The sequence below is a fragment of the Idiotropiscis lumnitzeri genome, chromosome 21 (genome assembly GCF_059441095.1).
Source record: "Idiotropiscis lumnitzeri isolate Australia: NSW breed Sydney's pygmy pipehorse chromosome 21, RoL_Ilum_1.0, whole genome shotgun sequence".
Classification (NCBI taxonomy): domain Eukaryota; kingdom Metazoa; phylum Chordata; class Actinopteri; order Syngnathiformes; family Syngnathidae; genus Idiotropiscis; species Idiotropiscis lumnitzeri.
In genome coordinates this window covers 1,817,203-1,844,237 of record NC_142411.1, presented here as the reverse complement: position 1 = coordinate 1,844,237, position 27,035 = coordinate 1,817,203, and the positions used below count along the sequence as shown (strand labels likewise).

The following is a 27,035-nucleotide window of genomic DNA, read 5'->3' as shown; positions in this document are numbered from 1 at the left end:
ACATTTTGACGCATATTCATGGCTCAAACTTGTTTATTTTTTCCCAAGTAAATGTTTACAGACAAGATATTTAAAATTCCAAATACATTTTTTTGTCAATCAATGAATACTTTTTTCAGCACATAATCGTGTTAAAACGACAGTAAGACCAGAAATCAACAATTAATAAAAACAAGTGCAAGTGAACAAATCTACAAAGTTTGTCAATGACTTGAAGCTGTGTAACTTGCAGATGTTTGTTTTTTTTTTCTTTTAAATCCAACATTGCGACGGACAGAAACACAAAACACTGTGAACAAGATATGGTTTTCAAATATAATCAAACCGGTAATAGTGTAGCAAACGTTAGACATCAGACACGCTGGTACTCAGCTGGCAGGTAAATAACCAACACGTAATTAGTCACAGCTTATTATGCAAACAAATGAAAGTAATGCCCAGTAGCCCCTTCAAGCTAAGAGGAAGTGCACTTTGGTTGAATGGGAATCAAAATGAAAGAAAAAAACATGAATTTCAAATAGTGCAGTTGGCACTTAGGAGAAGCCGAGTGAGCAACGGTTGAAACGTCAAAGAGCATCGAGTGATGTCAAAGTGATGTCAGAAACGTATAAATAATCATCGAATGACCTCCAGCGCAACACTGATCTTTTGTCTCGTCTTCACAGGATTTCCGTGCAGTCGGGGCGGGAGCCTCCGAACTGCAGCACGCCTGGACACGGGGGCCCTCTGCTCATGCTCTCGTGGGCGCTGCGGCCTCCTGAACTGGAGGTGGCGCCGTTGCTGCCGCTAGGAGGCGTTCGCTCCGACTGGGACCAAATCTGCGTGGCTCTGACGGGACGGTGGAGGCGGTGAGCGTCCAGCATCTCCAGCAGCAGGTCGTACAGTGGCACTTTGTTCTTGCACTTCATGCTGTACAGGTGCTCCATGCCTTTGTTACTGGAAGCGTACATCAAAACTCAAAATAAGAGCTTACTATAAAGCAAATTCCGAAACTATTATAATCCTGGTTAGTGAATTGATTATCGATACAACCATCCCCATTGAAAAGTAGAAAACCAAAAAGTATCTTTCACCTCATGTGTCTGATGTGAGAGAGGAGGAGGAGCAGCTGGGCCTGGCGCCGGGCCTGCTGCTGCACCGAGCATCCTGATAGGCTGATATGATGTATGAGGGCGTCCGTGATGGTGTCCAGCATGCCCTGCACCGCCGCGCCGTCGTGGAGCGGCTCCATGGTGCCCGTGCAGAACGCAAAGGCGCCTGAACGGAGACAGAATCACGCGACCAGTGAGCTCTCTGAGAAGTTTTTTTTCTGTTCTTTGAATGCCAGCCATCTAGTTTGAACACCGCTTATCGTGTGTTAAGTTGTCACCAATGGCCGGCGGCATTTTGCAAACTGCCGATGGACGGCTCAGTCATTCAAATCATATCTAAGAAGCACAATGACGATCTTTGAATTCTAAATGTTGCTCCTTATTTAGATTGTTAACTTTAGTAATTGGGGTGGTTTGAGGAAAGCATGTCGCGGTTGTGTTTGTTGCGTAGATGTTCTAAATTGCTACGTTTTAAATTGCATGTATTCTTTAAGTGGATGATGCACCCAGTGACTACTAATTGGGTCACGCTGTCTATTAGAAGGAGTGCAACTATTTGAGGAAGTAGTGCAGGAAAGTTTCTATAAAAGGTCAAGAGCGGTGGCTCGGATGCCCACGCAGCAATCACAAGTCCATCCGGCTCATGCAGCTGAGTCGCCAGCGTCATCTCTTTGGTATTTTCGCTTTGCCGCTCCCGCCGAATAGCTTCATCTTTTCAGCGAGCTCGACCTTTATGCGCGCGCTGCCACGTGTTGCCGTGGCAACGCTCGTCAGCCTCACCGCCGCCGACGGGCCTTTCCGGGACACCGTGTTCGCGCTCGCCGCTGCGAGTCTGTGGGTGTCGTCGGGGCGCATCCACTCTCGAGATCGCAAACAATCAACAAGGAACACGTGTTCTGATGAGATGCATCTGTCGCCCTTCAAATGGAAGCGATCAGCTCACCGGAGTTGAGCAAGATGATCGCTTTGAGGCATACGAACTCCTCGGGTTTGAGTCTGAGCATGCGGAAACGAGAAGCGGTGGCCAGCAGCATGTCGAAGATCTCCGCCATGCCTTCCACGCAGTCGCCTTCACTCCTGCGCAGCACAAAACAAACATCCCGGCAACGACTCATCCTTGAAGTGATCAACAATTACCTCCAGTAGATATATTAACTGCTTAGCTTCCCTCAACGAGGAATACGTAAACCGACATTCAGGCAATATTTGCAGCATAAAATATATCTGCATGAAATTGGTGAAAAATTGGCGATGGCTGGTTTATAACACGCGTGGCAAGTCATTGACAAGGACGAGTTTGCAGCCGCAATTTAGCTCTTACGGCGAGTCTTTCTTGTTCTGTGACGGTTTCGCCGTCAGGATGCCCCGTGGCACTAGGCTGCCTCTCGCAGGTTCGTCTTGGTACTACGGCAGACATCCAGTGACTCACAAATCTTGGTGAAGATGTTGGGAGGTCACGGTGTGCTTTGTTGGTCATCAGGAGGACTCAACACTTAAGAGCAGTGAGAACGTGCGGCCCCAAAAAAAAAATCTTTTACAAATTCCTGCCAAAATGGTTTGCGGTGGCAACTGGTGTGGTGTACACGCCTATCATTAGGACCGGTAAAAAGTCACTGGGGTGAGGTTGCAGAGCTGGAATAAGTTAGCACTTGGAAACATTTGCATAGCCACAACTTTGTTAACGACAGGGCGGAGGTTTCTTAAGGCGTTAGGTTGCTTCGTCACAGTTTCGGTTGGTTTCAATGTTGCGTGTCCTCACCTCAATCTTGCTTTCATTTTCATGGCATTCTTTCCTTAGTTTGCCTTTTATAAGAACTACTTTGGATTTGTTAACGTGTGAATGCGTGCTTCAGCGGCGCATCAGCCTCTTACTTTTGAGAGTCTCGGTTCAAATGGGAAAACTTTCTTCCATTTCCCAACATGCATGAGTGACAGTTAAGAGCTGTGAATGACGTTTTTTTCCCCCTCAATCAAAGTCCAAATAACGTGTCCCGATTTGGCGCTAATGGAGCCAACGGGCTTCGCTGCTCGACTTTTGCGCGCAGTAGACAAGCGGCGGGAGGTCGGATGCTATCAGAGTGGAGTTGGCGTTGCAGCTAAGGGAATGCGTCGACCCCGACCCGCTGCGTTTTAGTCATCACGTCCAATCTGGCAGGACACTTACACCAGGGGGCAGCTTTTTCGAGATAATACGCTAATCCATTTCCCGATCAAATGGGACCATCAGGCACAGCAAGGTAAAAGCTTTGTCTGTCTTCCCATGATTCATCTGTCATTTTTTTTTTTTTTTTTACAAAGGTAGAAGTGATGATTGGTCAGGTTGTTTACTCAGAACGCGGGAGGGGCTGAAGGGAGGAAACAGCCGTCCCTTCCATCTCTATTTCCTCGTCCTCTCAACTCACTCTCTCTCCGTCGCTATTCATTTTCTATCATTCTGTGCATTGAGGCTTTGATTACATCTGTCCTGGTTGTCAGCGAGGCTCTGTAATGATGCGGCCATGGGAGGGGGGTCCTCTCTTCACCGCGGGGGACACATAATTAGTCTTTCACTGTACGACACTGTATGACAAGACGTGTTGGGATGGCACAATGGCCGCCAAGGTGCGAAATGGAAAATCTACAATGCTGATGTGTCACTCTTGAGGTGTGTGTGAAAGTGTGATGGAGACGCGTCCCAGAAGTAGGCCAGTGCTCCTCTCCTCTTTTACCTGTCCAGAATGAGGTCCTGAGCAAAGATGAGCTTGCCTGGACAGTGGACGGACCTCCAGACGAGGCCGATCATCAGCACCTCCAGCCACGAGCTCTCCAGCAGCTGCACCTGGTCGTGCAGGGACAGCTGGAGGAAGCCTGAGCACAGAGTCACGTGACACACCAACGGCAGGCATACTTGACACTCGCCGCGTCCGTGACTCACGCCGAGCATCCAGACCAAACACAGACGTTTTCATCGGATGAGTAGTCACGGTTATTAACAGCGTTTAGCGACTTCTGCCTACTCGCTCCACACAAAATATGCACGCGTGCTGCTGCTGCTGCTGTTGTCTGGCTAAATGCAACCATGTGCAGTCGCTGTGTTGCCACAACAAGCGTTCTCGTCGGCGCTCACATTACCTTTGTTGTCCCCTCATTTGCAATTAAAACTGCAGCTTTCGGCGATAACACAAGGTGGTAATGCCTCAAATTGGAATTTATTCACTGAAGCGAGCCAAAGGTGACATTGGTGGTCCATTTGGGCTCTGCGGGGAGGGGACTTGCCCAATACTCCCAACAACCCTCGCAAAGATGATGACTGCAATTACCAGTGTTGTAATTGCTCCGCTTTCCTGTTTGCGTTTTACACGTGTCATTGCTTGAAGTTTGCCAGAAATGTTTGCTTATGCAAATACATTGATGCCTTCATCTACGAGTTGACGTGAACTCGGCTAGTAGTTTCTTCCAAAAATAAAACTTAATTGCGGTTCCTTCTGGTGTGCATGACCTCGCCACCGGGTGGCAGTACAATTCATGCCGACAAAGAAGACTTTCTTATGTAAGTGTTTTTTTAATTTTCCATTATGTCTTATCATCATGCTCGTGGACTCTTAAGCAACATTTTGTGGCTGTGTTAAATATATAACGGGTAGTCGAATAGTGAACTTGCGCTCGTATCCATTTTTTTTTTCAGTCTAAACTAAAAAGGTCGGCTTTTATTTTGAAAAACTCCAAAGTTGGCTCACTCATATCTTAAGGCGCCGTTGTATGGTTGAGAATCTCTGCCTTGTATTATATTTCTATCCAGTTAGTGCGTATTTCATCATCCCATACACATGTATGCTGTTTTGCGAGCTCTGCGCTAGTTTTTGGGCTTTACCTGGTAGCTTCTTGGCCCAGGCGATCATGTGGACCAGCTCCTTGTCAGCCATGCTGGTGAGCAACGTCATCATGGTGACCTCTGTGTAGGGTCGGCTCAGCTTCTGTCGGGAACATAATATCGGGGGTTCGGCCCCCTGTAGCAGGAGAAGCACCTGACGGGGCCCAAAACAAAACGCATTCTTCAAATTGAATGGTGGCTCCATCCGTTTACGCGTTCTTTTTGGACGTTTCTGTCTCTGTGTGATTCAGAACCTGGTCAGGAGGGATGTCCGTGACTGACGATCTTCCCCCACTGGCACTTCCGCCGCCGCTCTGCTTCCTCCCGTCCTGGGGCGGCGCTTTTCTATGCTCGGTCTCCTTGGTCGACTTCTCCATAGCGCCGGTCCGACGCTTGTCACGGCGTGTAATGCGACCGCGGTCTTTGCGCACACCTTGTGGAAACAGCAGTGTCGTACCAAATAAAATGGATTACCGTATTGCTTCAAATAGTGGCATCCACTCTAATAACACACAGCAGACACCTACTTTCTTTTTTCGCCCACAGATATAAACAGGTGACAACTGTAATAATCTGAGTTCACAGACAATATTGTTGACAAACGGACATGAAATAGTTAACCACTAAACCCATTTGAACTCGGTCGCTATCCAAAACAGCAGCACCTACCGAGGCACGTAAAGAGTCACAGATGCACCGAAGTGAGGAGTCTTACCGGCTGCCACTTGGATGTTTTAAACGACTTCCCTGCACAGTATGAAAGCAGTTATGTTATGTGGAAACGCCATCTTTACGGGGATCAGCCTTCCAGTTGACTCGCTGTGCTCACTCCACAGTTGTGAGCGTGCATTCTTGGGTTTCTCCAGTTTCATATGAAATATATTATTTACTGTATTTAACCAAGAAAATAATCAAACTAAGTAGTATTAATAAGGCCTCCTCACTAACAAATCTGTTGGGTAAATAAACACTCCTGGACACTACATGAGGAAATCGTGAGATACAGTGGACCCCCTCTCTTTGCAGAGGATCGGTAATAGCGAAATTTTATTAATAGCCCTTATTGATGCTTTTCTCCTATTAGAGCTGGGCAATTATGGAACAAATAATAATCAGGATTATTTTTGGTTGCTATATCAACTCCTAAAAGTCATACTAAAATAATAATCTAAAAATACCAGCCATCACTGCTGTGCACACGTTGGCCTCCTAGGGGGCAGTGTGGTTAAGTGCATGAAGTGCACACTTAGAAGAATAGAAGAAGAAATTTGCGCTTGTGATAATTCATTTTTTTAGTCAATTGAGAAGTATATGCACTTGTGCGTATTTTTCATGTTCCCTGAGTTTGTGTTTGAATATTTATTTGACGGACTATCACTTCCTGAGGTCAACGCTAATTTCCTGTTAGCATGTCAATGGGAGTTTACATTCACTTTAGCATTAGCAATTTCAATGTGATTAAAATGAAACTTTGCATTATTTAAATATATGATGAGTATAATTATGTTAGTGGTGTGTTTATTTTTACAGTAAATTCCAACGGGGTCATCATGGAACATGTTAAAAGGACTTTTTTTGTTTTTAAGAAACCGACATTTAGAACACATTTCAATTTTTATTAATTGCCCAGCCCTAACTCCTAATAAATACTTGCTTCTCACTGCAGTTGAGAAAATAAATGCCCCCTGTAACTATTTGAGCAAATATGCTCTCTATAAGATTGTGTTTGTAGAACTAAATGAATCCAACTTCTCGATGCTTTACAGCCATTAGAGAGTGGGTGACATGGTCTTGAAATAAAAGTCAGCAGGCTTGCAGCACATAGTTTTAAGAGATTCAAGAAGTATGAAAACAAAAGTGTGGGTGTGCACTCATCAGAGCTCGTACTCCTTAAGAGGAAATCACTTCAAGGTTGAAGTTAAACTTAGCCTGAAGAATGCCAGTGGATGCACATTTTTGTGGCTTTCGTAGTAGGAGCTTCTCCTACTCGCCATCACATGGACTTAATCAATAGTTAATAGAGAGAAAAATACGAATTTTTTGGGTGTTCCTGCCCACCTCCTTTCATCATGCCCACTTCATAACACTTCCTTAGTCGGCACGCCTGGCAGCTCTTCCTGCGATTCCTGTCAATAGTACACTGATTGGTTGCCGGGCACACGTAGTCATTGTGACCTGAAAATGGGAAAAAAAAATAAAATCTATTACAGACTAGAAGGGGCCCTGCTCCAGTGTTCAGTTCACGTTGAGGTTATTTAGTGTCCAGGAACACTCCATTCCCGTTTTAAATGGATCTGTGATGGAGGAAATTAAAAGGTGGCATCCTCATCTTTGTCATCGCCATGGAGACTATTGGTTCCTCTGACCGTTCTTTGCATCAATATGGCGTCACAAACATGACTAAGCCACACAGAGCAGATGGAGCTTTTGGTTTGTGCAAGCGCAACCTGAGGGAGGTTGGACACTCAAAGTAAGTCGGGCAAATATTTTTGGCTTCTTTGTTTTGTGTCATGCGGCAACCTGTTGGATTTCTGATTTGGACAATCGGATTTCAACAGCCACGCTTCTTTTTCTCTGTAGAGCAGAGATGCTGTATTGTTAGAAATGTTAGCGACATGAATAAGTCACGCTAAAATGAAATTATTATTCGGATCCTTGTTCCTGGTCCCGTCACATGGGAGCAACTTGTTGCTAGGCAGATTTCTTTTTTTCAGTGACAAGCTGAGGGTTGAAAGTAGAATTCCCATTTATTTTTGTTTGCATAAATTTGTGCCTACCTTGAATGCTCCTCTTAAAGAAGGCCTTGCATCCCTCGCAGGACCAGACCCCGTAATGGTAGCCCGAGGCGTAGTCGCTGCACACGGCACAGAAGCGCGTCTCCTTGGCCATCTCGAAGACCCCAATGGCGGCGGCGGCGGCCTCCGAGCCCCCCAAGACGTACGCCTCGTCACTCGCGCCGCACTGCTCGTCCCTGGACGCCTGCTGCTGACTGACCGCCTCGCTGGACCTGCCACGGGGTTGAGGTGTCTTTACGTTCTCATTTTGTTGATTCGCAATGACACCGTTGCGTTCCGTTCAAAGATGACTCGTACGTTAAAGCAAAAGCACTTTCGGATTTCATTTGACACGTTTGCAAACATTTGACATGTTGTCCCTGGCTCAAGGTCCTCGGATTGGCGCTTAATCTCTGGAATTAAAAAGCAGCTCGATCCCGTCCGCAGTGATAGTGGCCATGTTTTGAATCAAGTCAAAGATTAAACTAACAGTACTGTCGCATTCCGTAATTAGTGTGTGCGTACAACTGCCGGGGTCACTCACTGTTTACAGTGTGTCGTTTTGGTTTTTTTCCCGCAAGCTGTCCTTCAGCTAACAAGATAAAAACACTTGATTTTTCAAAAAGGCGAGTAAACTGTTGTATTGGTCGTTTTGAGTTGCATAATCACCAAACCGTAATCAGAGTTGCGGGGGGAGGCGGGGTCACCTCCCACCCAATATATGGCGAAACAGACAAAGAACTTGGCAGACAATGAAAGCTGAAGAGAGTTGGGTCTCACCTGTAGATGGGCGTTGAAGTGGTTTCCAGATAGTGATGGCCGGGGGGGTGCATGAATGGGCTGAGTCGAGGGCTGGTGGGCACAAACACGAGGGGGCTTGTGGGCCCGCTGCCCAGCGATTGGAGGCTGCCGTCCGAGGGCGATCCGTGGGTGTCCAGGGGCGCCGAATAGTAGCCCGGCACGGGGTGGCTGTAAAGCGGCGTTTGGGCCGGAGCCGGGGAGGCGTAGTCGTACGTCCCCTCCAGGAAGTCCACCGTGGCGATCCCTCCGGACCCCCGGCTCTCTTCGGGGTACATGCCGCTGAGGGGGGCGCGAGGCGGGGGCGACGGGCGCAGTGGGGACAGGTTCTCCAGCTCTGGGGCGGCCGTGCGGATGCCGGGTCCCGGCGGCGCTCCGCAAGGCTTCCTGCTCTTTGCCGGGCTCTGCCTGAGCAACATCACAGCACAACAGTACTGATAAGCAACATGATTTAGACTTGCTCTCCCCTTGCCGGGGAGAGGGGGGTGGTGGGGGGGCAGGAACGAGTGGCGCTCTCTCTCCACTTCCACTGTCTCTCGCGCGTATACAGATGTGAGACACTTCTTCTTGTACTTTTCCCTCAGGGATGGGCAACTTAAATGATAGAGGTGGGGCGCACAATTTTACAGAAGCACTACTGGGGGGTGCATAGGACCATGCGCTTCCTAACCAGATCTATGACAAAAAAATACGATATTAAATATTGACAAAATGAGTGTCGTCCTGCGGATAGCAAGAATCCAACAGAAAATTAGTCAACACATTTTTGCAATTTTTCTTTTTATTTGAATTGAAAGTAATCTTATCTAAATTATTTTTTTTGTCTAATGCCGAATCGTCCCTCGTGTTTTTTCTGTATCTATTTATATCGGTATATATATTTTTTGGAACCCCCCAAGATTGGCTTGCCTCCAAAAGCCCCCCCCCCAAAAAAAAGGATAGAAATCAATCTGCGTTGAATGCGGGGGTCCACTATAGTAGAGGAAACATCTAATTTATTTACATTTATAATTCCCCTAAACCCCCCAAAAAATCCCAAACTTTTTGTTGTTTTTTTTTTTTGGGGGGGGGGTCAACAAAGGGGCCACTCAAAGTTGTGGACCCAAGGGGCCCCCAGTTGTACATCCCTGCTTTTCCTGCGCCTCCTTAAACTCCTAGCTAACCGGACCCCCCAGAAGACGACTCCCAACCTCCTTTCCTGCCCTCCTCTAATGTGTAGGAGGGATGTCTAGTCAGGGTGGGAAAGAAATACACCAAGCTGAACAAAATGGAAGGAGTGCTTCCCGTACAACTTGACTGTCCCGTCCCACGCCACCACATCATCTCCTCCTCTTCCGCCACCTTTCTTTAACGCAGGAGAGGATGCACTCGGAATATTCATGCTTCATTTAGCTGATCTTTGTCATTGACGTACAAGCGGGCGCATTATTGAACACACCTGAGACTTCGGTAAATCAAATCCCAGCGCAGACGTGGGGGGGGGGGACAGCGGCGTTCAAACCAAACGGCCTGAAAGCAACAAGACGACAGAAGGAGCCGCTCACCTCTTTAAACGACAAGCGTCCTCTCCGCCGCTGGGCTCGTTTCGTTCATCCCTCCGACTCGTGCTCATTCAGCTGGACTCGCTGGGTAAAGTGGAAACAGTTGGGAGGAGGGGTAAAAAAAAAAAAAAAAAAAAAAGAGGATAAACAAATTAAAAGATGCAGTCAAATCGATGGAGGCGGTGCGTTTGAGCGCCAGGTCACCATAACACAGCAAACAACGCATGAGGTCAAATCTCATTTCGCCAGCCAATAATTACACAATCCACTCGCAATGATGGAATCAAAGAGATACTGAGTATTTTGTATTCGTCATCATTTCGGAACATTTAATACCGCTTTGTTTGGACAACTATGCCGCCACCGAGCAAACAGAAGGGCTAGTCGTATCAACGCAAAGTTGCTGTGCGCGTCAGGAGTCCTTGCATGTTTCGGTGCCACATGTCAAGGTAAAGAAAAAGCCTTGCGCTGCCGAGAAGCAGCAACAAGCTGTAATAAGGCTGCTGCGTCAACCCTGCCAGAGATTACAAATACAAAAACAATCCGACGCCTGAATTAAAATGTGTTTATTTGCATGCTCGCTTACCTGTCAGCCACGGCGTTCAAATGCGAGCGTGGAAAGCGACTGCAGACCTCCAGCGAGGGAGGAAGAGCTCAGCATTTGGCACAGGCTTCATTTTCCCATCTCTTTCTTGAGTAAACAGCCCCATTTTCAGAACATGTCAGGTCAAGTGGAAAACAAGTAGCCCTGATGATGATATATATATTTCATTGCATTTCCCCAGAGGGGGACAAAATGAAGTCGTATTAGATTGCAAGAAAATACAGGGAGCCAACTAAATCACCTAATTGGCTCATTTAGGGCCACTTAAAGCTCCTTTAGCATTGTCATGCACGTTTTGCATCGACAGCTGTTTGGCGGGCGACGGAGTCGAGTCTAACCTGACCTAGAATAAGCAGGAGGTCAACATGTCGACTGTAACGCGAGAGTCAAAACACTACTAGTGAATATTAATGCGGCATTTGTGTCACTTTTAGCTTTCACTACTTGGCGGCAGCGTGTCTACGTAACACTTGCGATTTTTGTCTTGACATCAAAAAGTGCTACTTTCGTAAGAGTGAATTTGGATGCAAATGAGGTCAATATTAGAGGCCGTATTTCATGAGTGTAAATGACAGGAAAAGAAAACTCCAGTCGCTGCGGCTCTTTATTTGATGAAAAAGCATTCATTAGAAGGATAAGATCGCACCAGGAATCGATAAGGGCTCCGGTGTGCAGACATGCATTTTGATCACTTGGAGATTTGGCGCTTTGTTGCGTGCAAGAAACAAAAGCATGTTGCTTAAGTCCATAATGCTGACCCCAAACACACACACAGGGTTGGGTGAATGCATGACAAGGACAAACAGTACAAGTTCCTAATGTCGTCTACGTGTGGCAACATGGGTCAACAAAGGGATTCATTTGCAGACTTACAATATTTTAAGTAAGAGAAAATAAGCATTTTCGATCAATTTAGTGCATTTCGTTTTATACATCTTAGTCAAATTTAATGAAAACAAGATGCCGTAGAAAAGTGTAATCTGATGTTTACTTTTGTTAACTTTATTACCTGCAAGCATTAAGACATAGCAAACATTTTACAATGTTTAGTTTAGTTTAACACACTCTACCCGCTCTGTAGCAATAAGCAATTAATCTAACACGAAATATATTTTTAAAAAAAATATTTGGGGAAATTTCATTGGATGATCTTTTTTTTTAAATACATTTATTTTAAGAGCTAAAATTAGAATCTCCACACTCTTCCTTTGACACTTTGTCTAATTTATTTTACAGCGTCATTAATTCAGCATTCAGGATTTCATGAAAATGTTTAAAAATCTCTTTCAAATAATCACTTTTTTTGGGCCATTGCCAATTGAAAGAATAAATGATAACTAGATTTTACTTTAATTTGTGGGGGGGGGGTCACATCTCTTAAGTGTGTTCAAAAATGACATCCTGAGAGAAATGAAAATGTAAAATTTTGTTCAGTGCTTAACAACAAAACAGTAACGTGACAATGACATCATCATGATATGGCTTGAAGACGAGAGTTGATCATCGATTGTGAGGTCAGTCTTGCTGATCCGAGTGTGGGCTGTAGAACTGAATCACGGCATACTTTCCGCTCGTCATCCAGTCGGGGTCTTGAGAGCTCAGCTTGGTTCCCTGGCCTGGCTGCAGACCCACTTGAATGTTAGCCTTAAGAGTCCTCAAACTGCACAGCGGCGCCGGTCCAAATCCTCTCAGCGCCGTGTCAAAGTCCACTGTGTGATCCCAGTCGCGATCTCCTGCCAGCTTCCTGTAGTTGAGATCGCCTTTAAACAGCACCAAGTCTGCCGCCTGCAGATTGGCGTACAGGTCCGGAGCGGCGGCCGCCATGTCACAGAACTCGTTGGGGAGCGTCCAGAAGGGATTGTCATGATAGGACCAGACGCCCTCCTTCACGTATTGCTGCCACCGTGCCCCTCTTTGAGACATCCACCTGTGATTGGCCGCCGTGGTCTGCCGAATGGTCCAATGAAAATCCTCAAGCGTCACGTCCGAGACGAACCAGGGGAAGGATTTGCCGTGGAAGCGGACTTCCGCGGCCAGACCGGAGGACACCAGGAAATCGGCCAGGACCAAGTCGGTGACCAACTCGAAACCAGCGTTATCCAGAACAAAGTCCACTCGGATGGACCTCCTTTTCCCCGACTGTCTCTGTTGCCGGGCAGAAATGAGCGTCGACCACGCGGCGTCAGAGTCGTCCACTAAGATGAACATCTGCAAGGTGACTAAAGAATCGATGGGACTGATCTTCTGCGAATTGTCCATGCCAGCAGAGATGGACAGATCGCATTTGTTCCCCCAAAGACAAACCTTTAAAGAATCAAGTAAGCATGGTCAATAATTTTGCATTAAATGTGAACCAATTTATTCACTTGCTCTTTGTAAATTATGCAAAGATTGAGTAGATATTCTTTTTTTTGTCGAAGTGAACTTCTGGGTTGGAATACCACTTACTGGGATCATGTTGCGTTTTAATTCACTTCAACAAAAAAAAAAACAATATAACCAAATAGACATAGGAGGTCTGGCGCTAAAAATATTTCTAAAATGCTGTTCGGAGAATGTACTGACCTGTAGCAGTTTGTTGAAATACTCCTGAAGCTGTTTTTCTGTGATGTCTTCCATTTTGTTGTTGAAGCCCTCATAGTACGTGCATAAAGCCATTATAGCCTGCTGAGACTCAAAGAAGCTCTGAGTCTTCCCCTCATTGAAGACGTCGTAGCCACTGATGGGAGGGCTGTAAAAAGCAACATCATCTTTTACCGACCAGCCTTATGTAAATAATAACATTGTGTGTGTGTGTGTGCGCTTCTCACTTGAGCCAGAGGGCCTCCCGTATCCTGCGGTACATGTAGCACTCCACATACAGCCATGGAGACTTGAACCAGCTGACCACCTCCTGGCCCCCATGTTGTCTCTGCAGGTACCGGTTCCAAGCGTCCGCGTCCTCCAGGTCGTCCGTCAGTTCCAGTATGGGTTTGTCTGTTTGCAGCTCATTCCTCAGCTTGGACAGCAGAGAAATGGTTTGCTTCTCTGCTTGGATTCCCTCCTAACGCCAAGAGGTCACACAGCAGGTCAGATTTTCACTTTCATTACAATAGATGCAACGTTTGAACCATAAATGGACTATAATGTTGACACGTGAGCTATATTTGACCTTGTCGAAGCTTTCGAATGCATGTGGACAACTCCTCACACGATTGATTCATAATACTGACAAGTTTCATAATTGGACATGTGCAATGAATTTTAGAGAGGTTGATGTGAAGTTTTTCACCCAAATTTCCCCACCTTTTTGGAGTACTGAATATTGCCTTACCTCACCATATTCTTCAAAAAACTTGTTTTTGTTGCGATGGATTGTGTCTATGACTTTAGTGAGGATGGTGGGCAATCTGTCTCTCACAGTCAAGTAAGCAAACGACCTACAAGGAAGAAGATGCACAACATTGCATTTAAATGCCAACTCGGGGCACCAGACCAGCACAGCTCAGGTATGTTTGCACGAATATTTTACTAGCACATTTGTAAGATTACGGACATCAATATTTGGACTTGCGTCGCATTAACAGCCAGTCGTGTGGCGCAACACTGGCAGCTAAATGCTAAAGCTACTTCTTCTTCGACCACGTTCGCGTCCACATTAATTACGCGTTAATAAACAAAAGTTAATAGGTACATTGTTGATATTCACGACGACGTATTTCAAGAAGCTGTCAACATACCCAACTACTTTAGCTGACAGAGAAGGAGGAACTACGTCGCCGGTCTGGTCGGCCGCCATGATTGGAGGCGCTTCCTCATTCAAAGACAACTTTATTTAACAGTGCGTAAAACAGAAGCGTCGGCAGTTTTATGTTAACATTAATCATTCGGAAAATATTTCTAATATTTTGTTGACGTGGAATAATCTAATTGCTTAGGACAAATAAAACTACTGTTGTTTGCCTTTTTTTGTTCTAAACTTACAAACGCTTGACTTTTTGCTTTTATCATGCTTTGCTGCCATCTAGCGGCCAACAAACATGTAGCGTCTGAAAAAAATTGAAACGTTTGTTTGTTTGTTTAATATTTAAATTACGTGATTACGTAAGTTGAAGTCGCTTAATAAAAGCGCTGCACTTCACATACATTTACGACCCACATCCTGAGGCAAACCGGGCTCTCCATGGCAACGGTTGCCAGGGAAACGTGGGTTGGCCCTATAAGGAAATTGCAGATTTTGAAGCCCTGGGGCTTTTTTTGGCGGGAAAGGAGGGACGATGGGGTACTGCTATTTTTTGTGAGGGTAAGAAATTCCCGTTGTGAAATGCACATGGATGTGTTCGACATCTTGTTTGCATGTATTTTATTTAACTCATGTTTTTGTAGAACTTCCAAATAGAGCCAACCATAGTAAGCAAATCATCCGTTGAAGAGCAGCACAATTCATGTGGGACTGGGACGTCCCTCGTCGCTCCCGAGTGTCTCTGCGTGACCAAGCGATTGGCCTCAGGCTACCCTGCCTGCTTGTCTAGAAAATATAGGCATATCAATTGATTCTGGCGCCGTCACTATGGGAACACGCCGGCCCATTGTCAGGATGTTAGGGGGGCCTTGAGTGTGGGAGTCCAGCTGCGTCCACCTCCGGTGTTCAGCCACCACCGGGCCGGCCTCCCTTCCCCCACCGGTCTGCAGCCCAGCCGGATCTGTTTGTTTTTTGTTTTTTTCAACCGAGAGAGGAGTGACTCACCACTCCGGTTTCCAAAGGACGCGGAGTGGGGGGAGGGCGGCAGTTGAACGTGAAAGGTCCTGTTTAAACAGGTGTTCCGGCACATGCTTGTGGCGTTGACCCGGTTGCATCCGCAGCAAAGGAGCTGCTGTCACACAGTTGCGTGCTGACGTCAGGCTAATTTCACCATTCAGTACGCTGATTTCTCGCAGTCTATGCTGTTGGTTGTATGGCAGGATCCAAAATCAATTTAGTGGCGGGACGCTCATGCGTGACACTGTCTTCTGAGAGGTTTCAACAAGACACGAGTTAGCGGGTGTTAGCGCTTCAGCTACCTGCTGGGAGCCAGCCAGCATAAGTAAACAAGCTTCTTTTTTTTTTTTTGGTCCTGTTTCCATTAACATGTTTTGCACTGCTCCACCGGTGCATTTGTTTGCCAAAGATTTTGTGCGCCCACTTCCCTCACAGGCCTCCAGTCACGGACACGATCAGATGTTGTTTGTTGATAGGACAAACAACAGGGCCCCGCTTCACAGGACAGTCCCTCCCGCCCGTGTCTCCTTTTACACCCTCCACGACTTTTCCTGCCCGCCCAGCGTCCTGTGGACTCCCTGTCCTCAGGCTGAATGGCTCACTGTTTCACAAAAGAATAACGCCAATCAATGGCAGCCTCTGATGACAACACATGACTTCATTAATTGATTGTAAAGGAGGGGCCATTTCAGTGGAAAGTGCTCTCAGGGGCAAACTAAATTCAGGAGCAAATATCAGGATGGAACCAATGTCGAGCAGAATTTGTAGGTTAATGTTTTGTATTGCATGGTGGGACGGATATCAAAGGCGCTCGCTCCAGGGCTTTCAGCAGGGTATGCGCATACCGAAATTTGGGTCGAATTGGAGAATTTTCAGCCCCTTGTGATCAAATTGAGCAAAGGCCTCATTGTCGGATGTCTCTTAAAAATTCTCCTCAGCAACTTTCCTGCGGAGTACGGTGTGTTTTGGGATCTTTCCCTCCCCGATTGGCTCGAAAAACATTTGTAAAAGTTAAATCTATTCAATAGTCAGTTCAGTTCATACTTGTGGTGCGAATGGTTGTCTGTTACTTCACTGTAAAAACAACTTGTTTTGAGTGTGTCATCCATCGCAATATAAATCTCAAGAAGAGTTTGTAAGTGCAATGTAGTTACCAGATAAACTAATTTGTTACTATCTATTCTTCTTTTTATTTTGCAGCAATCTGGATGCCTGTGGTACCATGCAACCTTTCAAAGGTCAGTCTTGGTACTATAACAGACATTGGTTTGGGGGAGGAGACGTCTAATGCTGGTCATCTGGTGTGAGTCCACCATACAGGATCAGAGCAGTAAGAACACACTTTGCAATTGTTTCCTTGTGACGTGTTGGGTTCCTCCCCAAAAATAAAAAATAAATAAAAAAATCGGTTAACATGTTTAAAACTGCTATGTGTGTAGGTTCCTCTGCCCCTGGACCACTAATGTTTAAAAATGTCAATTCCCATTTTTTGTTTGGTTGTTTTGTTAAGTTAAAACAAAGATAAGTCTTCTTGCATACTATTTCTATATTGTATTTCTGGAGGCAGTCTGTGCATGAGAATGGATGCTCTTTCAAAAGCAAAATCAGCATGGAGTGGACAACTATTTTGTGCACTTTTCAATGCTTTTGGAGTCGGTCCAAACATAAAAAATTAAGTAAGTGGTAAAAGCAATCATATATTGTATACAGCAGAGTAGTTTGTGTAAACAGAATGAAGTTTTCTCAAACAGCACGTGAGGATGCGATGAAATCAAGACTCACATATTCGGTGTGTCTGTTGTCAATTTAATTTTACAGTTGCTATCAAATAATCTGTCCTAATTCAAATAGGCACATTGGGATAAATGTTGCGAATTTTGACCTATCCAATCTGAGTTTGGTACAGCAAGTCACTCGCATTTATCTGGCACAGTTGTTATGCTGGATTCCTTTCCTATCGCAACATCCCCATTTTTTAAACAGGCTTGGGACTGACACCGGTTAGGAATTGAACCCACGCCGTCCACACAACCGTTGCACAACAAGCAACCAAGTCATGATGCCTATTTTTATTAGGTCACCAATACCAAACTATTATGATCTGTTTTTTTTTATCATCAAGCAGATACAGAATGGCTTGACAAACAATAGCCTTTGAATTTGTTTGAACAAATAGTTGGTGTAATGTCATGTATAGTCAAGCGATAGGGACCAAGACTTGTTGCCTATAGCAAAAAGTTGGACAAAATCTCTGGAAATCCTGTTTTGTTTTGTTAGGAATAAATAACATACTGATGCATTGTATTGTATTTCACAAAAGTTAATTTGAAAAAAGTTACATAGATTAGGATTTTGAGATGATAAAATCTTAAATTGTAGGTCTCATGTTATCGTGTTAGCAGTTCAATTAATCCTAGTTCCATTCTATTAAATCGAGTGTCAAAGTATAACTTGCAAATTTGACCTATGTTAAATTTATTCGACCAAACTAGCAAAATAATGATTATGATCTGGACTGAACGACTGCTTCGCAGTCCTTTAAGAAATTGTACATATATTATTTAATTGAGCCTTAAAAACAGTGGCACGTTGTCGTTCAATGAATGAGTCACCGATTGTGCTAGCAGCTAGCATTTAGCCGCCTCGGCTTAAAGTCGCCGGCTCGTCTCCGCTGGGCTTTTTTTTTTTTGGGCTCCAACGGCGGTTTAAAACAACAACAAAAAAGGACAGCGCTTGGGCTGGTGGCGTGTGTGTAGGTGGGGGGCGGGGGGGAATTAACGTTACCGCGACCGCCCCCTTGGCCAACGGATCCTTGCAACGGTCGCGTTTGGCTGGGCTCCTTCGCCACAGTCATGTGATTGTAACGTAAAACCCCCTAACCGGAAAACAACCGACGACCCTCTCCGCCGCCGAACGAGCAGCTTCCAAAGCTGCTGGGAGCCCGGAGAGGACGGACGTGTCCCCGCCCGGTGACAAACGACCACAAAAACAAGCGGCGGTGGCGTCACGGCGACGACAATTTAGACGGACGAGCAGCGGATAAGGTAAAAAAAAAAAAAGGCTGGGGATACATGAACACACTCGTTGAGTGACTAGTTAACCACCGCTATTTCTCTTTTCTTTCTTTTTCTTTTTTTATTTATTTGAGTGTCTTCGCCATACGGAGAAGTTCGCGGTCGCTAGTAACCCCCATCCCCCTCGCGTGTGTGGGTCTGTCGGTGCGGGCGCGCGCCAGCCTCTGTACGTGGTTGTCTGCGTGCTAGCTGCGCGTGCGCGCACGTCCGCTTCTGGCGCTAGCTTGTAGCAAACCGAGAGGCGATAACGGGCAGGATGCGCGCCGCTCCAGACGGTGTCGTGTCCTGCGTTTCTGCGTGTCAAATCTGTCGTTCGGCTTCTTATTCCCTTTCTATCGCCTTAAAAAACACGTTTACATCCCTCACCTGCTGCCTGCGGGGATAAGTTTAAAGTGGTACTACGGAAGTGTGTGCTGCTCCACGTGTCTGCCTCTCAGCAGGGGCGGTGCTATGTCTCCTGCAAACAATTGTCTTTAACTATTATGACCAAGTGGAGTTCAGTCTTAACTGGTTCTATTTAATCAAGGAATCATGTGCACTTATTTAACTCTCAGGCAGGTGCAAAACAATATTTTCCCCTTGAGGGATTAAATTATGGATGCACAGTGGACTACAGTTTGGTGTCTGCCTCACAACTGAGAGGTCCTTGGTTCGAATCCGGCTCCAGTGTGGTGTTTGTATCTTTACCATCTGCTTTTGTAGGTTTTCTATACTCCCACATTCCAAAACTCTAAATGATAGATTTTAATTGACTACTCAAAATTGGCCATTAGTGAAAATGTTGCATGTGAAAGGTTGAGCCCAACCCCCACACACAGCAACAAACATTGTAATGTGTATTTTGATAAGGAAAAACTGCATTGAATAATAGTGCGCTTTATGAAAACACACAGTAATGACAAAAGTAGTATTTGTAATGTTATATGGTGCTGCAACGAACAGTTAATTTGATAAATGAAACTACGATTTTTGGGGGGGATTAAATGATAAAAGATGTCAAAGAAACCGTTGTTTTTTTTATTTCCATCCCTTAATGAAAAAACAACATTCATTCAAATTGACAGTGCAGAAAATTTGAGTTGCGATTTACAACATAATGTTTGTACATTTTTCTTTAGTCAGACACCAGTGTGTTTACGTCACCAATGTGTTTGGATGACGTTGATGAGTCTGTCACATCTGGATGGTGAAGATGCGCTATCATGCGCAGATATCAGGTACATATGCAATATTTGTCCACATTTGCAATAAGCCTGATTCTGATCTGAAGATTCCAATTCATTTAACCTTATTTAGTACTTTGGTCATTGAGTGTGTCATTCACTTAAAAAAATAAACACCCCCTTCAAATAAAAGATTGCCTAAAAAAAGAAATAAATTGGTGGCTATTTACCTCCTTGAGTCTGTTTGCACATAGACCTTGTCTTAAAGCATTAACTGTCGACCGCATTTCAACTCTGTTGTTACCCAAAACAAACTAGTAAACCCGTAAACACAGTCGGACTTGCTCTTGCCTTTTTACTGTTGCATAACATAAATGAAAATATTTTTATTACAAAAATACTTTCAATCGTACCCCCAGCCCCACCCCCTCGCAGATGAGTAAATAAGTACCACTGGCGACTATTTGTGGAAATCCGGTGAATGTCATCTTTGTGTTTTTTAGCAAGCAAAACAGATTAGGTATTCTATCAAAACATTGCCCTATTATGCAAAAACCAAAAGAGATTAATCATTGGATCAGAACTGAAAAAAAAAAATCTGTGAAAGCATTTATTCAATATTGGGAAATTCGGCTCAAGTCAAAGTTGCTGGTGCCCACTTACAGGAAGTTGCCGCTTTGGTTTTGGTCTGCTGGTCGCGTAAACAAGTCGCTTATAGACCTCACTATGGTGCCGTGATTGAGCCTTTGATGCTGCTTCTTCATTTGGCGAAGTGCAATAGTCAAGATTCTATGGTAAACTGTAAATCTTTGTGATCCAACAGAACATCGCAAAAACATTTCCCTGAAGTTTATTATTTGCATTAGTCGATCACCCAGGAAGTTTGTTGCAATGGCATGACTGAATAGAATGAACAGGTAATACTACCATGCGGCATAATCGAACGTGACGAGACGACTACCGTAGTCTCTAGTTGACCGTGAGAACTGTGGCAGAACTGGACAAAGACCGTTAAATGCCGGGTAAATGCCAACCTACGACCATGGAGTGCCCCCAATCAACTGGGAAAGATTCCAGCCAAGATCCAAACTCTCAATATTTATGTTTGTAGTGCCAAGAGGGTCCTTTATAAAACGATATTAAGCCCGTAAGCAAACACTTGGCCACAGTGGCAAGCAACCCAACAACACCCACCCCCCCCTTCACCCGCCCCTTTTAACGGGGAGGAGAGAGACCTGAGGGCAGCAGCGCGGCACTGCGGGTGTGCGACCATCTGGTGGAGGCAGATGGCAAGATGGGCTGTTGTGTACAATAAGTCTCTGGTTTAGAAGCTATGATTAACTAATGGCGTCTAATTCAACAGGACAGTAAATAATCAATGGCGATCAATGATGTTTGGGCCAACTGTAAATTAAAAAACAACTGCAGTTTGCGTGCCATGCCAGTAGGTGGCAGTAAGTACAGAAATGGTTTGAATTCCCTTTGTCAGCATACTGTATATGTCGTATGTGGATCAAGACAACTGGTCACAGTCGTGAAATACAAACACTATTATTAGTGCTCCTACTGCCCAGAGCTGGGCACTTGACCCTTTTTTTTTGCCGGTCAGTCCCCCACCCTCCGGCCGCAATATAGATACCCTTCAAATTGTCGACCCCCGAGGGCTGGACCGTGCCCAGCTCTGCTACTGCTGGTGATACCTCGTACAAGAACCGCGACTGCAAATTCAAAAACCAAAACAAAGGTTTTTATCTGTCTTTTCATCGTCAGGTGGTACCGAAATCGTTGACATGGCACGGTTGGATATTTTGCACATAGTTACTTGGATGTCTGTTAAAGTTTCCCGAAAGACATCAAGCATAGTGGGCGCCCAGTTTTACACTGCACGTTATCGTCCATCTCGTTCTGCCTTCCTGTATGGGGAAAGTGCCGGGCCGTCACCCTCCTCCACGAGGGGGTGGGGTGGTTTGGAACCAGTTCTGCCTCAGGAATGTGGGCCGACGCCCACTGCCCCGATCGTGTGATGGCCCCGAGCTGTCCCGGTCCTCCAATGACCTCTGAGGGTCAACTGCAACTCGTCTCGATTGGTCAGCGGGACGCATCGTGCTCTGACGTGTCCCCTGAGATCGACTTCACACGACCCGGAGCCGTAATTGCAAAAGCAGTCGTGCTTGTGCAAACGTCTTCGGACTGAGAGGCTTGCCTCAAAATGGGACGGCAAGGCTCAGGGGTCGAGTGGTCGTCTCCCGACCCAGAGGTTGTGAGTTTGATCTCCGGTCCTTGTGAGTGAAAAGCACTTTATAAGTCAAGGAAAATGTACCATCTAAATTTGGTGGTCGTTTTCCGAACCAGGGAAAAGTGATGACTCACCCAAATAAGTTTACACACAATTGTGCGAACTGTTGAGCTGTGTATCTATTCCGAGCTTGCATAAATCTGCAATTCTCCTTCTTTGATCTTCACTGAGTTCCTTTCAGAAGTGTTCTTGTATAATGATAATGAACTCCAAGCCAAGTAAAAAAAAATGTTTGACGTCTTTAGCCGTCAATGGCAGTAAATGAGTTAATAAGAAGAAAAAAATGGGGCTAGTCAAATGAAAGATGCTGTTTTTTTTTTTTTTGTTTTAGCAGCCACAGCAACCCCAAACATAGAATACTGTGGGAGCTTTTTTTTTTTTTTTTCCCCACCCCCCTCCATATTCAAGCCTTGCTATGTTTTCTCACGGTCTATCACTGTGTCAGTGACGGGCCGTGGGGAGAAGAGGCCGCCGAGTACCGGAAGCTCAAAGGCACACTATGGTTGCGCGGCGCCTTGCCTCGGATGACGGTTCGTTCCCGTCCGTCCCGTCACGTTCTGATGTCGCGACTTTGTGGTTGCCGACCCACCGTGGTCTGCCTCCACGTTTTGTTGGCACGTATTTTCCTTCGTTCAAGTTTTGTTGCATTCTGCCATTTGCCCATCCCACGCCGTCCCTCCACGTTGTCTCGCGTCCATCCTGCTGCGGCAAGCGATGGAACCGGTTCACACGCCAGCATGCTGAAGATTTTGAACCCAAATGATATGTTTAATGTGAAAATGTTATTTACTTGCATTCCTGAACAGAACAATTAGCTTCAGTGGTTGAAAGCACATGAGTAGAATCTCATTTAGCTCCACGAAGGTAATTTCCGTCTGAAATTTTTCATTTCTTTTCAAAATGATCAAAAAGTCGAGAGCTCGTTGAACTCGTAACGGTCCCTTTTAAAGCACTTGATGATGCTGGATGGTCTCCTGTCATTTTCATGACATGTCGTCTAATAAATGTCATCATTTTTTTTTCTCCCCCTCACGAGGCACTGAATTGTGCTTTTTAACTTTTACTTGTAACCCTCCTGTTATGCTCACAAACAGCATAATGTTCCTGAGTCAATTTGACCCAGGGGCGTGTTCATTATCCAATTGTGTCAGAAAGCGAAAACATCTCAAATATTGTTGTTGCAGAAAAAACAATTAGTTGAAATGATTTTTTGTTGTTTGTTTGTTTACATTTAAACGAGTCAGTTTGACCAGCAACCAAACACGACAATTTTGTCCGAGACATCCCGGTGTCACAAGCGCTCGCCCACACCGATCATATGAGAGCGCCGCTCCGAAAATCTAATATAATAACGAGCTCAGTGTCTTTGCGCGGCACTTTTGAAGTCTAATTATAGGAGGAGAGGAGTTTGCCGAGCCGCTACTCTGTTGTTACGCCTCGGAGCCTTTCAAAAGTCATCATCCGCGTGCGGTCGCCGTCGCCTCCGGTCTCATGGCAGACAGGAAACTGACTCGTACGTGTGTGTGTGTGCGTGCAGGTTGAAGAATGGAGTTGGCCAACCACGGTCTTATCCTGCTGCAGCAGCTCAACGCTCAGCGAGAGTTTGGCTTCCTGTGCGACTGCACCGTGGCCATCGGAGATGTGTTCTTTAAGGCTCACAAGGCCGTGCTCGCCGCCTTCTCCAACTACTTTAGAATGCTCTTCATTCACCAGGACAGGTACAGGACACCGTAGGCACACGCAGTCAGTGACAATTGAAATTGTGGCAATTTTTTTTAAAAAATCTCAAGTGGTATATTTTGTTCAAGAGACAAAGTGAAGCAAACATGTTTAGTAGCAGTGTGCAATTTTAGTATCATCCAAAGAACCTCCCTGTTATGAGTGCGATGAGAGAATCTGAATTTTCTCAACAAGTTGCTGCCAGGTGGTAAATTCACTCCATTTTGCTGAACATCGTTCATCAACAATCGATTCCACATCTTGGCTAAATGAATGCAACAAATGTGACATGACTATTTATGATGTCACTGCTCTGCCATATTGAGAAAAAAATGGAGCATAAACTTCTCAAACTTTCGATTGCATGCTTGAGGAAATGTTTGTTTTTTTTTTTCTACAAGAGCCCCAGTTGAACGACGCTAATGCTAACATCTGATGTCATTTCAGTGACTGTGTGCGTCTGAAGGCGACGGACATCCAGCCTGACATCTTTAGCTACCTGCTCAACCTGATGTACACCGGCAAGCTGGCCCCCCAGCTCATCGACCCCACGCGTCTGGAGCAGGGCGTTCGCTTCCTGCACGCCTACCCTCTGCTGCAAGAGGCCAGCCAGTCGGTGTACGCGCACCCCGAGCAGAGCATCAACCTCTCCACCTCCCTCTACGGCATCCAGATCGCCGATCAGAAGGCGGCGCTGTCTGCTCACTTGCCGCTCTCCTCGCCCATCGACATGGAGACGCTAGGCTCGGAGGCCCAGTACCCATCCGTGGGGGCGGCGGCCAAGCCGGCCGCCTCCCCTCCGGAAGCGGAGGCGTCCACCAGCGGGGTCCAGCCCGCCGCAGAGGAGGCGGCGGCGTCGGAGTTCCCGAGCGTGGACGGGTTCGCCTCCGCCAACGCCATCCTGCACGTGAAGCCCAGCATCATGAAAAGGAGCTCGTCCTTCCGGAAACATTACTCCTGCCACCTGTGCCGGAGTCGCTTCAACCAGAGGAGCCTGCTGAGGGAGCACCTCCTGCAGCACGCCCAGCCGGCGGAGAACCACAACGCCCTGTCGCCCGTCATGGTCGCCGAGCAAGGCGCGCCGGAGGCCGAGGGGCTCCTGAAGGCAAGCAGAGTCGTCGCCGTGGAGATCATCAGCGACAGCGAGCAAACGCCCGCTTCCGGCAACAACTCGGACTCACCCCGCGCCGAAATCTCCGCCGCCGGCTGGGGCGCGGGCATCCCGAACTCCCAGGCGGACACGCCGCCCCCCTCGGACATCGCCGACATCGACAACCTGGAGAACGGCGACCTGGACCGCGAGCTGAAGCGGCGGAAATACGAATGCTGCACGTGCGGCCGCAAGTTCATCCAGAAGAGCCACTGGCGTGAGCACATGTACATCCACACGGGAAAGCCGTTCAAGTGCAGCGCCTGCGGCAAGAGCTTCTGCCGCGCCAACCAGGCCGCCCGCCACGTGTGCCTCAACCAGGGCGCAGATGCCTACACGCTGGTGGACCGCCAAAGCATGGAGCTGTGCGCGGCCGGCGACGACAGCAGCCAAATGGAGGCCATGTTCCTGGCCACGTCCAAGCCGTACAAGTGTAACATTTGCGCCACCACCTTCTCCAGCCCCAACGAGGTCATCAAGCACCTGTGCTTCACGCAGGGCAGCTTGGCGGGGCTGCCGGGGGGCGCCGCACTGATGCTCCCGCACGACGAGCTCTCCAAAGACGACGGCTCGGATCTGTCCAACTCGGGCACGCCGCTCGAGGCCATCAAGACCGAGGACGTGCCGCTGGAGTAGCCGCCATATCTGCCAATTTGCTATTTTTTTCCCCTAAATTATAAATCATGACTAAGCTAAAAGACGTTAGTCAAGGTTTTGTTTTTGTGTGGGAGATTTTATTTTTTGTGTGTGTGTGTGTGTTCCGTTCACATCAAGTTGAATAGAACGAGTGGAAATAACCGCCAACATATCTTGTCTCTACGGAGAGCCGACTAAACATTTTATTCACTATTCTACTCGTGTGTAGAAATGTCCATGCACTAGTACGCTCTTCGTCTTTACTTGTTGCACAATTTAGCGCACATCTTCCTCGTGACCATTTCCACTTCAGTCTGTCGTTGCTGCACACCTGTAGAATGATTACGCATGACTACTGAGTCCAAACTGTGCATGAGCGTCCTCAAGTTAACCCGGAGGACCACACGAGTCGCCCTCGTCAGCAAATTTATTTCAGAAAGGCGTATCAAAGCAGTAGGCCTTTGCATGAATCAGCAGCCAAGAAGTTGACGTCACTTTCAAATTGGTTCAGGACTCCCCCTTTGCAGGAACTAGTAGAATTTTATAACATCACTGGTGATACTAGTAGCATACCCATGTTGACTCTGCAGTTTTTCCTCTTTGGTCACATGTAATTGTTCTTCTAATGTCCGCAGTGATATACACGAGTGAAAGGGTGTCGTGCAAACTACGTCACCAGTAAGACGTTGTTCATGGTATTGTCTCCCAAGCGAAGACAAAGACCCTTCGAGTACGCGAACAATGCAGCGCACGAGTAGGACATGGAATAAACGCTCAAATGGCGCACGCCGCCTCGCTCGGGCTGCGGTGGGAACGTTTGCGTTCAAACAGGAAGCGAGGGGCCCGACGTGTCGGTTCGGTGTGAACACTCGCAAGCTCAAATTGCTTTGCTGCAGGGAGACGCGTTGAAATTGCAGCTTAAGTCCACAAAGACGCACACGCGAGACAATCTGTGATCTTGACGTCTTCCTTTTTTTTTTTGTTTGGTGATCAGTAAATGGAGTGAAAACAATGTGCACCTTGTTCATTTGTTAATATGGCATCCACCACTGGGAAGCACAATTACTTTCCTCAACATTTAGTTTGAACAAAGCAAAAGCATAACTGAAAACTTGAATCCACCCCTTTTAAATATTTATAATTTTATACGCAGTGCTATAATTTACAAAAGAGTCTATTGTAATAAATATGTAGCTTTGAGAGTAGAAATACTTTTCTGATTTAGCAGTTCCCCCTGTATTGGGGATGGGCGAGAAAAATGGTTTTAACTGTAGCCTTAAATGATGAACGTGTAGATAGGTGTCGTTCATGGGTTCCATCCTCATGTAAAGTAGGAAACGGGTGCATTTTATTGGAAAGCATGAAACTCCACTTTTTTTTTTTTAATTTCAATCCCAAAAATGGGGTGCTTTTAATCTGAGTACAACAAACATTTGGACACATTTTCTTTCATTTATTGAAAGAAGTTACCAGAAAGTAATATTTGCTCAAACCAAGTCATGTTTTGTCTTTTTTTATCCCAAGCACACAAGAACAAATGTGTTTATTCATGAATGGGCCGTTTTAAATTTGTTGTCCTTATTTCCATGTTTTTATTACCA

At 46.1% G+C, this 27,035-nt stretch overlaps 3 protein-coding genes across 6 annotated transcripts; 1 reads left to right on the top strand and 2 right to left on the bottom strand.

Moving 5' to 3' along the window:
• Positions 1-15: 15 nt before the first annotated feature.
• esr1 (estrogen receptor 1) lies at positions 16-10,712 on the bottom strand. Of its 2 annotated transcripts, XM_088286703.1 has the most exons (11): positions 10,641-10,712; positions 10,058-10,138; positions 8,496-8,921; positions 7,719-7,948; positions 7,000-7,116; positions 5,196-5,374; positions 4,942-5,095; positions 3,800-3,938; positions 2,035-2,168; positions 1,074-1,257; positions 16-936 (listed from the first exon to the last, which is right to left on the bottom strand). In XM_088286703.1, exons 2-11 carry the CDS (start codon positions 10,123-10,125, stop codon positions 660-662), a joined length of 1,908 nt encoding a protein of 635 aa, XP_088142829.1. In that variant the 5' UTR covers positions 10,126-10,138; positions 10,641-10,712; the 3' UTR covers positions 16-659. The 2 variants fall into 2 exon arrangements, with proteins under 2 accessions (XP_088142829.1, XP_088142830.1); XM_088286704.1 differs by lacking the exons at positions 10,058-10,138; positions 10,641-10,712 and having other exon boundaries at positions 4,942-5,140; positions 8,496-8,932.
• Positions 10,713-11,244: 532 nt separating this feature from the next.
• dcph1 (damage control phosphatase 1) lies at positions 11,245-14,544 on the bottom strand. Its single transcript, XM_088286589.1, has 5 exons — positions 14,378-14,544; positions 13,972-14,077; positions 13,469-13,701; positions 13,224-13,389; positions 11,245-12,962 (listed from the first exon to the last, which is right to left on the bottom strand). The coding sequence occupies exons 1-5, from the start codon at positions 14,434-14,436 to the stop codon at positions 12,174-12,176; spliced, it is 1,353 nt and encodes a 450-aa protein (XP_088142715.1). The 5' UTR covers positions 14,437-14,544; the 3' UTR covers positions 11,245-12,173.
• Positions 14,545-17,165: 2,621 nt separating this feature from the next.
• zbtb2b (zinc finger and BTB domain containing 2b) lies at positions 17,166-25,878 on the top strand. 3 transcript variants are annotated; one of them, XM_088286587.1, is made up of 4 exons: positions 17,166-18,440; positions 19,589-19,687; positions 23,467-23,647; positions 24,096-25,878. In XM_088286587.1, exons 3-4 carry the CDS (start codon positions 23,475-23,477, stop codon positions 25,432-25,434), a joined length of 1,512 nt encoding a protein of 503 aa, XP_088142713.1. In that variant the 5' UTR covers positions 17,166-18,440; positions 19,589-19,687; positions 23,467-23,474; the 3' UTR covers positions 25,435-25,878. The 3 variants fall into 3 exon arrangements, with proteins under 3 accessions (XP_088142713.1, XP_088142712.1, XP_088142714.1); XM_088286588.1 differs by lacking the exon at positions 17,166-18,440 and adding an exon at positions 18,800-19,168; XM_088286586.1 differs by lacking the exon at positions 19,589-19,687 and having other exon boundaries at positions 17,581-18,440.
• Positions 25,879-27,035: the final 1,157 nt, after the last annotated feature.